Source organism: Pecten maximus, chromosome 10 (genome assembly GCF_902652985.1).
Source record: "Pecten maximus chromosome 10, xPecMax1.1, whole genome shotgun sequence".
Lineage (NCBI taxonomy): Eukaryota > Metazoa > Mollusca > Bivalvia > Pectinida > Pectinidae > Pecten > Pecten maximus.
In genome coordinates this window covers 7,985,890-8,001,349 of record NC_047024.1, presented here as the reverse complement: position 1 = coordinate 8,001,349, position 15,460 = coordinate 7,985,890, and the positions used below count along the sequence as shown (strand labels likewise).

At 37.0% G+C, this 15,460-nt stretch overlaps 1 protein-coding gene across 4 annotated transcripts in view; it reads right to left on the bottom strand.

Annotated features, from left to right (window-relative positions):
- Positions 1-15,460, bottom strand: part of LOC117336766 (carbohydrate sulfotransferase 9-like) — a 50,411-nt gene that overhangs the window by 14,821 nt on the left and 20,130 nt on the right. For 2 of the 4 annotated variants that reach the window (XM_033897399.1, XM_033897401.1), the window contains exon 2: positions 1,331-1,384. The exons of the other annotated variants lie outside the window; for them this stretch is intronic. In XM_033897399.1, the coding sequence (XP_033753290.1) occupies positions 1,331-1,384 (54 nt within the window). The remainder of the gene's footprint in view (positions 1-1,330; positions 1,385-15,460) is intronic. 4 annotated transcript variants of the gene reach the window in all.

Below are 15,460 nucleotides of genomic sequence, written 5' to 3'. Positions count from 1 at the left end.
TGTCATTAATATCCACACATTGTCATTAACGTATCCACACATTGTCATTAATATCCACACATTGTCATTAACGTATACAGACATTGTCATTAATATCCACACATTGTCATTAATATCCACACATTGTCATTAACGTATCCTAACATTGACATTAACGTATCCACACATTGCCATTAATATCCACACATTGCCATTAATATCCACACATTGTCATTAACGTATCCACACATTGTCATTAACGTATCCACACATTGCCATTAATATCCACACATTGTCATTAACGTATCCACACATTGTCATTAACGTATCCACACATTGTCATTAACGTATACAGACATTGTCATTAATATCCACACATTGTCATAAACGTATCCACACATTGTCATTAACGTATCCACACATTGTCATTAACGTATCCACACATTGTCATTAATATCCACACATTGTCATTAACGTATCCACACATTGTCATTAACGTATCCACACATTGTCATTAATATCCACACATTGTCATTAACGTATCCACACATTGTCATTAACGTATCCTAACATTGACATTAACGTATCCACACATTGTCATAAACGTATACAGACATTGTCATTAATATCCACACATTGTCATTAACGTATCCACACATTGTCATTAACGTATCCACACATTGTCATTAATATCCACACATTGTCATTAACGTATCCACACATTGCCATTAACGTATCCACACATTGTCATTAACGTATCCACACATTGTCATTAATATCCACACATTGTCATTAACGTATCCACACATTGTCATTAACGTATCCACACATTGTCATTAACGTATCCACACATTGTCATTAACGTATCCACACATTCTTAAATATCAACACATTGTCAATATCATATCCAAACATTGCAAAACACGAATCCATACAATGTTAAACCCGTCCCCACTTTTTCTAACACATAACCTTATAATCAAACACATAATCCTATTGTCAAACATATATCCCTATTGTCAAACATATATCCCTATTGTCAAACATATATCCCTATTGTCAAACATATATCCCTATCGTCAAACACATAATCCTATTGTCAAACATATATCCCTATTGTCAAATAATATCCATATTGTCAAACACACACCTATATTGTCATACACATCCCCACCGTCAAAAACAAATCAAAACGCATTAAAACGTACGAACTTCACGTATACAACAGCATGATTTTGTATACAGTTAGAGGTGTTTGTACAAAAGAGATTGGGAAAAAAAATGAAAGTGAGGAATACATGTGCTAAACAATGTGAGACAGAGTTCTGGATACACGAGTGGTTTCTCATACCCGAATTTCTTATTGGGCGATTTTGTCGTGTAAACCAGGAAATCATCCTCCGGTCTGAAATTACAATAACATTGTTAGGTGAGAAGATCAGATGACGCTACAAACATAGATAACAATTCCAGTTCCTTTGAAGAAACAGCAACAGTACGGATTATTTACCGACAAACCACGGACAAAGGACGATTTGAATAGTCCACTATCTGAGGCTGATGGGTTAAAATGTCGGCATCACGAGGAACAGCTGTTCTATAACCAAGCACTGAAACGTGAAATCACTTGTCAAGACGTAAGAACTGTAAAGTAAACACTGTCACCACCATACAAATTGTACAAATGGATTTAACTGAATAGCATATTGCTTGATGGTGACTTAATTACATTTTAAACAGTGCATGCTTATTTTGCGTTAAAGAAGTAACTCAAAGTGATCTTATTTCATCCGTTCAATTAATCAACAATACCGATGTCTATCCTGTTTTACCATGCTTTTTTTTATCAATTTGCTGTTTACGAGAATAAGCAATTGGCATTATCAATTCACTCTTTGTTTACTGTTGCGCCGACAGAACACTGACTTTAGTCGATGAGACGAAATCTAGCAATAGGTGGACTCGTGTATGCGGTAAACTAGTATTTAACTAACACCGACAGAACACTGACTATAGTCGGTGAGACGAAATCTAGCAATAGGTGGTGTCATGTAGGCGATAAACCAGTAACTAACTAAGGCCAAGAGAACACCGACTATAGCCGGTGATATGAAACCTAGCAAAAGGTGGTTTATTTGTTTGCTGGGTGTATCATTCCGTGAATAGCTAGGTCATTTTGAGGAGGTATCTCCATGTAGTAGTAGGTGACTACCTCATTGAACAACATACGGGAGGCACGTCGCATGCCACCTAGAGCAATCAAGGTAAAGAGTATTGCCCAAGGACAAAACCACGACAGCACAGACATGTGCGTTTCTCAGCTTTCCAAGAAACACATAGCCATAGGAAGGAGGCGTCGAATGCACCATACATCTCGTCGGACGGAGTATAATGTGTATATCATAACTAGATCACTGACAAGTCAGCGAGGGCTCCATCTTGGGGTTATACAACCACCCATACAGCTGAGGCTGCCGTTTGAGAAAAAAAATAGCAAGGTTGCAACATTTATGTTTTACATTTAGTGACTCTTTTTCCATCAACATCCATATAAAGCTGGGACAACATTAATACAAACACTGGTGCGATTCCTTATGCCCCTTCAAATTTCTAAAGAGACGATATTAGATATGAAGACATGAATCATTTCCCTCCATTCTAAGCTATCTACAATGCTTTGGGTGTCCCCGCTATCAATCACTGTCTACAATACTTTGGCTGTCCCCGTTATCAACCCAGTATCGCAAACAAAGCTAAAATACCTTTATGGAAACTACATGTATTGTATTCGATGGTTAATTTTCATTGATAAATTTAAATTCACAATCATTTACAAAGGTGCTGTATAAAATCGATGAACACATTTCTCATTGGAGGTTTAAACCTATTAATCGTCATAAAATCAATATTTTTCCAACGAAAAAAGAAAATTAAAAAATGATGAAAGCAAACTAGTGCGACGCGACATATAACATCGTTTTTTTATGCGAAACCAACAGAACTCATCAGTAAATAGAAATGTATGATAACCATTCAAGTTTTTTTTATCTCGAAATGCAATACACTACATCAAACAGGTAACGGTAATTTATACAAAACGTATTAAATTGAGAACATGGTGGGGGTCAATTCCATTCAGACAATGTAAATATACAATAAGACATAAATCAGTTTATGGGTAGGAGACAATGGGTGTCCATGTTATAAGCAACCATATTAAACGTGAGAGAACAAGTTGTTCGTCATTCAAGAAGAACTGCAACCAGGGCGACATCCCTAACAATAACAAAAAGTCTAGTCCGACTTTACATGTCAATAGCAAATTCAAAAGGGTCCATAGTCCACCTACCAGTCCGTGTCACTTAAAAAATAATTTTATGCTTTTGAAATTCAATCTTCCTTTTTAGTATTAATTGAAAAGGTAGTTCTACTTTTGTCATTGACGAATAAAACAAATCGATTTATTTAGAGAGTCTGATGTTTATCTAATATTCTAATGGTCTGAACTAGTGTCCACATGTTTAATCTACTGATCAACGGTAAGATAATCTTAACCGAAAATTTACTTTAAAACTGGTTTGGATTAATTAAACGATATTTTATTCATGAAAAGGCCACATGATCACATAAATACACAAATGCTAAAAAGACACAAATTTTAAATACACTAATAATAGTTAAAGAAATCGTCAGCACTGTTCTTAATTACTCGAAATCATTTATAACTTCTACCCATGTCGTAATCCAGAACTGGAATTGATCTACAGATCGAAAAATGGCTCCTATTTGTTGCTTATAACGCCAAACAAAACACATTACGTGGTTACCATGCGATGTTCTTGTAGCATCAGTCTTGGTGTCGTTGGACGCTTGTTTTAAGCTTATTGTCGACACTTTTTTCATCGTCTCTTCAAGCAGTAATGCATATGATTTATTTACAAACACAACCGTTAATATACCAAAAATGACCTATCATCGTGAACCCTGTATAGGTTATTGCATAACTTCCGAGAAGTCCCGAGCGACCAGAAATTATACAAAAAACTGACTCACTGTATAAAGAGAGTGAAAACAATCACTTTGTCAGTCCCAATACTCAACCTCTTCATTGTTTTCTGTAAAATTGACCTGCAACTGCAAGGGTATTTCTCAGTTCCAAGGAATCTCGACTCAATACTAACAACACAGTCTGTCACTTTGGTTCTATTTCAACATGAAATATTACGAGGGTTTTGGATAGATTGTAATGTATAGAGACTTTTGGATTACTTTCTAGATCAGCTGTCCGGAAAGGTACGGAGTGTCTGTTACAACGGGTCCAGAAGCATCAGAGAGAGGGTGGAAAAATCAGTTTACAAGATGGAAAAGGTATCGGATACTTAAGTTAATTTCATTCGTAAGGAATAATCAATTCCCAAGGTACTCCAGTTTTCAATGGTGTGTAACTTTGTATCAAATCAGTACAGAGTGATATCATATCAGTACAGAGGGGTATCATATCAGTATAGAGGGATAGCAGGTCAGTATAGAGGGATATCAGATCAGTATATAGGGTATCAGATCAGTATATAGGGTATCAGATCAGTATATAGGGTATCAGATCAGTATAGAGGATATCAGATCAGTATAGAGGATATCAGATCAGTATATAGGGTATCAGATCAGTATAGAGGATATCAGATCAGGATAGATGATATCATATCAGTATAGAGGTATGTCAAATCAGGAAAACAAAAGCCCCGAGCCCACGATCTGTATGTGTTAAAAATTAGAAATATCCAGGAAGGGAACTCTGATGAAAGCAAGAATGAAAATGACAGGATTATTATTCAAATGATGGCTTTCTTGTGTCATCAATAGCCATTGTTGTCTGGCTGTGGTTTCCAACTTTGTCTTTTTATGTTGAAACCGAAATATGCATTTGGTTTTGCTCAGCCTTTGGATATATATACACATTACACAAACCATTTACCAAACGTGTGCTCAGAATATATCAATATTTCTATATTGGATCACCACAACAGCGAGTCTGGAAAGGTGCAAACCAGTAGAGCATGTCTTTGTTAGAATATTGACCGCTTGGTATTAATATAGACGTCGTGCTTGGAACACCGATGGTTATATAGATATCTCCAGGACAGGTGAGACCTCGCTATCACAAGACCAATAATCGATAGTCCAACAGGTAATTCCAGCACTTCATCATTATCCAGATGACGAGGGAATCAGTGGAACAACCACATGTCAAACAAGATCCGCTGATGTCATGTACCGTGTGGCTTGGAAAGGACAACGGAATAAAAAAAAAATATAAAAGAAATAAAAAAAAATTCAATATGAAAAGATATAAATGAAAAATATCGAGTGCGAACGTAATAATTATTTTAATCAATACTATTGTACACTGCGCGTGCAATTTCATTGGTATTCAAATTAGAATTCGCTGATAATTACGTTCACACTGCAAGCATTTTATCGTTGCCCTTGCTCAGCCACCATACAAATGTGGTGACGTGTCGCCATTTTATAAGTACAAATGTACATGGCATTAAGCAGTTAGAATGTAATGGGTCGATAGAGGTTTAAACATTATATATATTATTTACATCTACTGGCAGTATAAAAAGAGGCTTTGGGCTAAAGGTCAGGACTAAACACATAATAGGATAAATGTCCAATTTACCTCCATTGTATCTCATATACCATTCAACCCCATTGTATCTCATACAATTCATCCCCATTGTATGTATCTCAAACAATATCAATGAACCTCAAAATCGTGTCTACTTTTCAATAATGATCCTGCCCATCAATCAGCTAGTAATGAATGTTGTATGGTTTACGACCTTCAGACACGAACTTTATGATGCAGCTGACCGCCAACAATTCACGTCCATTCAAAAATAATCATAGATCAAAATCTTTTTTTTTTTTTTTTACTAAACAGTTCCCTATTAGAATGTCTGTGTCGGTTTGTTTATGATTTCAGTATCTCTACGTTATCAGTCTCGTTTTACCTTAACGACAAGCTGATTGTTTTTTTTTTCATCCTTACCGATATATAACCAGAACGTGACCTCTGCTCAACCGGTTTTGTTTACTGGGAGATCGCTAGGTAGCAATCATCGTGTTCCTGTAACATCAGAATCACCTGAGGGTTTGTAAGGATCGTAAACACGTGGTTTACAGAGAGAATCAAAGGACTTGCATTTGAGAAGGTTGTCAGACATTTTATTCGACCAATTAAAGTTTCTAATATACATATTGTGATACCACTACACAATATATTCTCTATAAAGCGTTCCTACCACTTCAAAATATGTTAATCAATTCAGTTTATTTCAATTTCAAAAGATAACACGTTAAAGCGTAATTTCAGAGCTAGTCTTGGTCTTCGTTACGGCTCGTTAAAATACACAAAGATGGCTACAATTAAGTGGTTTTGTAGGTAGTTAATTGTCCTCTGTTTACCATATGAATCCGTATCAAAGGAGGTAGTAGATTGTTTTTTGCGTACATGTATATAAACAGTTTTGACCGTCAATAATGAAAGCTGACTTTGCTTGCAAAGCTACAATTTTTTAATACATTAGGATCAGGAGATAACAATTTTCTGAAGGTCACAAATATAACTAAACTTCCTATTGCAGTCTATTCGTAATTATGTGCTACATAACAACATCATTAAACAGGATCAAATAAATTGCCCAAAAATAGTAGATTCTAGTTAGGAGTTTTGTACAAAAATTAAAATTGATTGACAATATTGCTGTGTAATTTTTAAAACAAAACGAGCACAAAGGAAACCCTGTTTTGCGTTGAATTATATATTGTAAAGTGGACTGAATTAAAATGTTTATACTTGGTTTTATTATTACACAGGGACTGACATATACACTATATCTCACTAAAGTGATATCCCCACCATAGATATTAAATGTTCGTCTGCTGTCCAGAATGTAACCAGGCAGCGCCATGCTCATGGACATCAAATACATGTAGTTCTGCTTCTTCTGGCCACAGTAGGTAATCTCTGGAGCTTGTGATCAGGACTCTTAGGAATAAAGATATACTTATGCTCTAGATCGTTTTCTCTTGTAAGATGTTAACGTCCAAGGGACCATGGAACAATAGTAATGTCCGATGATTTTACTATGGAATGAAATGTTTTCGGTATACTGGAAACTGACTTATAAAAGATAGTTGAACACCGTTTCCATGATATGACCGTCTTTTACCCAGAACAACAGTAGTGCATTCCCGTGGCTTGGGGTATCAAACCAGTGTCAATGGAGGACAAACAATGTGAAAGAAGTTCTAGAAACCGTGTTATTGTGCAGCCTGTCCAGGCTTTACAATCATCCAGAGAGGAAAACGTCAGAGTAAAGGAAGAGTCTTGTTTTGGTGGCATGTAAGTATTAGTGATATCACCAAAAGATCATTAACGATTTCTTTTGATCAGGAAGGTAGCTTGGAAGTCAACATATCTCTTTCATCGGAGCAAATGTCACGGTTAGAATTAAGATATTTTCCCTCTGATGTGATGTGAACAAATACGTGTGGACCAAGGACACCACAGTTTGTGAAAAATGACTAGTTGGTGTTTTTTGTGCTTGTGCAAAATGGCCGAGTTTTGATTGGAACTCTTATACATAGTGTACATTTGGTGTGGAAAAACTGGCCATGAAATAGATCCTCTATAATAACGGGATGTTCCGCTACGTTTCATCAACAACACCAACGTTTCGATCTTCAGGTTGCGGCTTACGTTTCTGATAATTCTTGAAACACTTCGCACACATGCCAGTTTCTTGATCATCAGTAAAATGACTGCCATTTGCTTTTAAAACATCCAGCAACCAATTGTTACTTGGGAAGTCTTTTTTTCTAGCAGATTTCTTGGTTTGAATGTCTCGCTTAAAGCACACTATCTATAATTATGACGAGGGTACTCTATTAAGGAGTTAAGATTTCCGTCAGATAGATGACTGTGATAGAAGTGCTTTAATATATTTCATATCATAGACATAGAAGCTATTTACTTGAAGAAAATGTAAACATTAATGTCAAAAGAACAATGAGATTGAGGTATATGGGGTATATTGATGGTTTGGTTTATTTTGTTTAACGTCCTATTAACAGCTAAGGTCATTTAAGGACGGCCTCCCGTGCGTGCGACATGCATGTGTGTGGGTGCGTATGTGTGTTTTGGGAGGCTGTGGTATGTGCGTGTTAAGTCTCCTTGTGATAGGCCGGAACTTTTGCCGATTTATAGTGCTACCTTATTGAAGCATACTGCCGAAGACACCCAACAGGACACCCCACCCGGTCACATTATACTAAAACGGGCGAACCAGTCGTCCCACTCCTAATATGCTGAGCGCTTAGCAGGAGCAGCAACTACCATTTTAAAGACTCTGGTATGTCTCGGCCACGGGACAGAACCCAAAGCCTTCCTCACAGGGGCGAACGCTCAACTAAAGGCCAAAAGTGAGGCATTGTCAAGGGAGACATTAGGAAGAAGAAAGCTGATAAGAAAGAAGAGAAAAGATAAGATCCCAAATCTAGTCGCCTCTTACGATCATGCAATGGGGGCAGCAGGTACAATTCTTACGCCCTACCTGCAGGGCAGAAAGCATACATTCAATCGTTCAGGACTTACAGCGATTCAGGGGATATATTGGGTTCCGTCCGTTAGGTCCCTGGGGGGCATCAACTCTACATTTACACTGGACCCAGTAATGTTCCAGCCCAGATTTTAATCAGATTCCATTTAGTCGTTAAGGACAAGTACTGATTTCAAGATTTTACATCTATTTCCCCTATTGGACCCCCTCCCTCCTGCCCCAGAAGAGTCATATCCTCTATTTTAAAATAAGATACAATATTGGATTAGCTTAACCAGATAGTACCCCAAACCAAATTTGATCAAAATCCATTCAGACGTTCAGGACAAGTACCAATGTAAAGATTTACATATATTTTCTTTATTGGTTCTCGTCCTCTGGCCCCCTAAGAGCAACTATAACACCATCCGTTTATACAATATTTGGTCTAGTTTTTTTATACAATATTAGATCTAGTTTTTTTATACAATATTATATCTAGTTTGTTAAATATTGTTCCATATCACATTTGTTTAAAATCCATTCAGGACTAGAAGCAATTAAAGTAAATGTTGACCGACGACGGACGATGAGTGTTGTGCGTGCCATGGCATCAGTTCACTGATCATTCGCCAAGATGATTTAAAAAGGCTACGATGTTTAACCAAACATACACGGCCGTTGACTAGCATTAGTAAAAAAAAAAAAAAAACGCACTAAAATATAACAAATCCCAAAATTCTACAAGAGGCTCAAGGGCTTGTATCGCTCACACGACATTTATCCGAGAAGTGGGTTTAAGGTGAACCACCGTGGACTTCAATGACCTTGAAAATATATTAAGGTAATTCATTTTAATACCAATGCCCTGTGTTAGGACTCATTCTTTCAGCATATCACAAGCCCAATTGACCACTGTGACCCTGGATATAAGCCAAGGTAATTCATTTCAACAAATCAGGTAGACCTTCATCCCAGCATGTAATCTGCCGAACATAAGTCCTCTAGACCTCTTGGTTATTGAGAAGTTGTTAGAATATTAGACCACTCTGACCTTGAAAATAGCTCAATGTCATTCATTTAAAAAAAATGGCAGCGTTTCAGTCAAACATGCTACGGGCGCAATAGCAGGTCCCCTACGACAATTCACTATTGAATATTTGGAAGAAGTAGTTTAAATATTTTAGTCTATTGACTCCCTTTGACCTTGAATGTAGGCCAAGGTCATTCATTTGAATAAACTTGGTAGCACTTTTCCCCAAACATACTGCAAACTCAATATCAGGTCCCTGAGTATCCTGATTATTGAGAGGAAGTCGTTTAAATATCTTAGTCTAATCTGGCCCCTGTGAACTCGAGTGTATGCCAAGATTATTCATTTGAATAACCTTGGTATCCCTTCACCCAAGCAAGACGCAGGGCCTAATTTCGGGACCATGGGCCTTTTTGTTATTGGAAAAGTATTTGTTTTTTGCATGCGTGACCTCTGTGACCTTGAATAAAGGTCAAGACGATTCAATTTAACAAAATCGATTACCCTTCACCCCAGCATGCTACAGGGCCAATATTGGGTATTTTGATTCTAGGAAGAAGTCGTCTAATTTATATAAAGTGTTGGCGACGGGTGAACGACTGACGCCGCACCACAGCATAAACTCAATTGGCCCTTCGGACCAGGTGAGATAAAACATAACAATATTGAGGTGATACGCCTGTCGTGTACATTGTATAACTATCGGTAGTGACAGACTAAAGGTTTATAGTGTGGGTATGTATGGTATTAATGGGCCAACAATGGTAATCAAATGCAGTTACGGAAAGTGAATCATTTTCGTCACGTGACCAATTAGGCTTCTTTCGTAACAAGCCAAGCATTTCGTTGTGTGCAAACATCATCCAAGAAAACAATGTAAAGAGTTAAGACGAATGTTACTTTAATTTTGTTGTCGCCAATCTTTGACCTCTCTTATACTGGAATGACAAATGGGTTGCACCCCAAACGTTTGTGGACACAAGACTACGTCTATTGGCCGTTTCTGTTCACATGTAAACAGAATACGACTGGTCATGCGCTTTTGTTGTGTACGTTTTAAATGACACGCTGACCAGTATTTTAGACAAAAATGGACAAAATTAAAAGAATGCAGAGACTGGAAGCCATATTTATTACCAACGACTATAAAAGCAGGCAAGAGGGATTTGTCACACGGATGCTGGACGATCTGAAACACTTTCAACCAGGCCTGTACAACAGAGAGTCACCTTCATGTATAAAGTGGTGGAGGGCTACCATCTATACCTCCGGATGAACACCTCAAAAAACAACAACCAACAAGAACCTAAAATTATTTCGATAATTATATCACATCGAATATTATTGAGAAAAATGTAACTAAAAATTCAAAACATCTTACAGTATCCGTACACAACTGTGATCAATATAAGAATTCCTCTTCGTGCGTACAGACATTGACTGGAACCACTTGGAGAATAAGATAGTATGTGTCCCAACATTGGAGGCTTTCAACGAGCTTTGGTGCACTAACTATCCTCTCTCTCCACCGATGTGTTAAAACCGGACACGGGTACTACAACGTATCATATACATTGTATAGATATATATAGATGGTCGTGAAATGATTATGTAATCCCCTTAACATGTATCCTGTTTACGCATTTGTGTCCCTGTTTTTTTTGTAAATTTTACATTTTCCTGCCAGCACGTTAACAGGAAAATATTGTTTATCTATTTTCATATCTACAGTTAATGATTTAATAATGACAGTTATAATACACATTCAAACCATTATATCAAGATTCAGATATGAAAACGGAAAATTCAAAGAGGCAATGTGCCGAAAAACGGTTTTATTTATTACTTCAAAAATATGTCCATTTAGTTAAATATATTAGCCACGTTATGAGACCGGGTGTGCCAGCTACATGTACTAAGCTAGAATACTTAATCATGTTTAACGGCTGGTCACCTGTCTACAATTTACCAGACATGTTAAAACAAAAATTCTTGCAGTGTCTGTACACAACTGTGATCAATATAAGAATTCCTCTTCGTGCGTACAGACATTGACTGGAACCACTTGGAGAATAAGATAGTATGTGTCCCAACATTGGAGGCTTTCAACGAGCTTTGGTGCACTAACTATCCTCTCTCTCCACCGATGTGTTAAAACCGGACACGGGTACTACAACGTATCATATATAGATAGATATAGATGGTCGTGAAATGATTATGTAATCCCCTTAACATGTATCCTGTTTACGCATGGGTGAACTGAACGGCTGTATTACTGAAAGGCTGTACCCATTATCAACGTTTTATATAAATATAGAGAGCAGAATGTTTTGGGGTTTTTTTTGTAAATTTTACATTTTCCTGCCAACACGTTAACAGGAAAATATTGTTTATCTATTTTCATATCTACAGTAAATGACTTAAGAATGACAGTTATAATACACATTCAAACCATTATATCAAGATTCAGATATGAAAACGGAAAATTCAAAGAGGCAATGTGCCGAAAAACGGTTTTATTTATTACTTCAAAAATATTCCCATTTAGTTAAATATATTAGCCACGTTATGAGACCGGCTGTGCCAGCTACATGTACTAAGCTAGAATACTTAATCATGTTTAACGGCTGGTCACCTGTCGTACAATTTACCAGACATGTTAATTACATATCGGCTATTATATACGATACCCGACATGTTATGTAAGATGAGTGGTCTACGGGATTATTCAATAACATATGTGTAGCATTGATTAGTAACCTCATCTGAACTGATGAAAACAGCGCATGCCATGTATAGGTATTAGGTAACTGTCTGACGAATGGTTCAAGTGTAGTAAATTGTCCATATGTGTTTAAGAACCAGAAATTATACCAAGATATGCCAGTTGACCACCAGTCACTTCTGGACTCTGTCCTGGGCTATCGCTCAGGATAGGAAAAGGGACGACTTCTGGGACTAGAGTAAAGAACATCTACTATACTCTGTCCCAATTAACATAAACAGGAACAAATATACGTGTGTGACTTCATTATTTCCAAGACACCAACTATTCATCAACATTGTTGCCGCGAACCGATCTACAGTAATGTGACTAATTTGATCAATGATATCGTCCATTTTAGGACGTAAAACGTAGGACGTAAATCAACTGTGCTTATTTGAACTGATACATAACTTATCTAAATTTGGTATTTACTAATTTAAACGTATTACATAATCTGGATACAGATTCAGATATGTTTATTAGAGTGTCCACGTATTGATACATAAAATATACATAAAATACAAGCATCATTTCATTAAAAACGTTAAAATGCATCAACACCCAGCCATATTTGGCTTATGAGACACTACTACAGTAAAATCTTGAGAGTCAATTAATATTAAGACTTATTGATAAAAAGTTTTGTCTTCTTTGGTACATATCAAACAATAACCTGGCGACATCTTTTTGCAAATTATCTTCTTTCATAAGAAATATTAATTTATCTTTGCTGCTTAAAGCATTAAAATTCTGTAAATTAGCTTCTGCTTTATTAAAAACTGAAAGTCTCAAGTCAGAGTAAAAATTGCAATCAATAAAAAAGTGAGTATCATCCTCAACATGATTTGATGTACAATATATACATTTCCTTTCTTTTAAAGGAATTATTGGCCTGGCGTATCTACCCGTTTCTATAGCTAATGGCAGAGAACCACTTCTAAAATTAGATAAAATTCTTCTGTGTGATCTATTTCTAATATTTTTAACATAAAAACTTGTACAGATGTATCAGTATCATACTGAATGTTAACTGAATATCTAAAGTATTACAAACATACACAGAAGAAAGAGTCAGGTTGTTTGTTTTTGTTTCATTGTTTCTTGTGCATTGACTCCGTCACAGTAGTGCTGAAGTGTGGGTTTGAGTGGCCGACTTTTGGTATGCGACACGCCGCCTCATTTAGGTGAATCCATGCCCCAAGTATGAAGACCCAGTGTTGAGAAGTGTAGGAGATAGATACCGAACAACATTTTCTTGGATGCAGGTCAAAGGTCACAATGCAGGCCAGAGTGACTAACTTTTGGTACGCGACACATTCCGTCATTTGGGCGAATTCATGTCATAAGTATGACGTACCACAGTGTAAGTGGAAAGTGTAGGAGATAGATCCCTGGACAAAATAGTGTGTGGAAGGAGGACGTACGGGGAGATACAACACAAAGCTTCCCTCCTCCTCGGTTTCCGGGGTGGGACAAATAAAATAGAACAGGCTATAGGTAATGTGTCAACGTTCTCCAGCTCGTTTCATTGTTGTTGTTTTCATCGGGAGTGTTTCATTGCAAAATGGATACGTTCTATAGACACGTGTCACTTTTCAATTCATTGAATTTTAGTCATAAGTGCCCTAGGTCGGCTGTTCTTTCTTGTGAAGCTGTAAAACTATCAGATACTACAAGGAGACATCGGGGTGCCTCAAAATGACCCTGTCTGTTGTTCAAGTGGCGATAAACCCAGCGAAGAAACAAACAATACCTGGATTGGCGTCGGCCATGATGGAGGTATACCGGTTCAGTACAATGACTTTAATTGCTCGCTTTTCTGATGGAGACGGCATTTTAATGAGTACTGTCTCATTGTTAGCGAGTGTAAGGCCAGTGGTTCTATCGATCCGAGTAAATATACCGTGTATTAATTACAGTCACTACAGCTCGGAGAGAATGCGAACCTAATACCTGACTGACCAGGTGTGCTATAAATAACCGGTTCATGGGGTCAAGCTTGTACAGGCCACTGTGACAACGTGTTCGATTGTTTTGTTCCACAAGTACCAGAGAAGAATTACACAATGATATATGTAATAACAGGTCACGTAGTGGACGCAAGGCAAACACATACATACAATAATCATTCACGTAGAATATAACCCAAGATAAATCTTCACAAAATCAATTAATTGATATCACTCTACGATGTGTAATACAACATAAGACCACATGCCTCGAGACTATCGCCTTGAAGTATATATTATATCCCGAGCTGATGTCCCCTTACAGTAGGATGCACCATTGTAATGTATAGTACTAACCGCTTACCATTTTGACTGAGGCATTGGCACTAACCACGTGGTGTACTTTTTAACTTGAATATTGTGAACAAGGATGTCGCACAAAAATGTTTAAAAATACATAGTTTATCATTATCATTAACATTAACACTGATAGTAATAAGAGACGTTGTCACGAAACAAGCCGCCTGTATTGTTAAATATCGGAATTAGGCGGTACATATACATGTACAAATAGGCAACGGTGTTTATGTCTGTATCCCATTTCGTTCACATCACCGTAAACGCACTAAAAATACCGTTCAGTGCATAAATTTACATCAAACAAATCGTCGAAATACCGTAGGAAGAAAATAAAAGTTGGGATATGTTTGGCGTTGGTAACTACAAAAACTGTGATTGCTGAGATGATATAGTTCCAATAAATCTACTTAAAGACACCAGTATTGTTAGTAAGATTGAAAATGCCTTTTACGATTTTGATTAATTGATATACATGTATTCACAATCCAAAATTTCCGTCTCGGATTAACTATATATATTGTTGAAAGCACAGCGTGTATTGACACAGATTTAGTAGTGACGTGATCGAATGTTCTATAGGAGCTGTACACTTCAGCCATTTGGTGTTAGCCTACCTCGTGGAGAAGTTTAATGTTAGTTTTTTGTTTTTGTTGTTGTACAGAGATCACCATCGGGTAACAGCTGAAAACGCTTAAATTACGTTGATCAGTCCATTCAAAATGGCGCCGTCTAGTTGACGATTTGTAACCGATTATGTTACCGATTA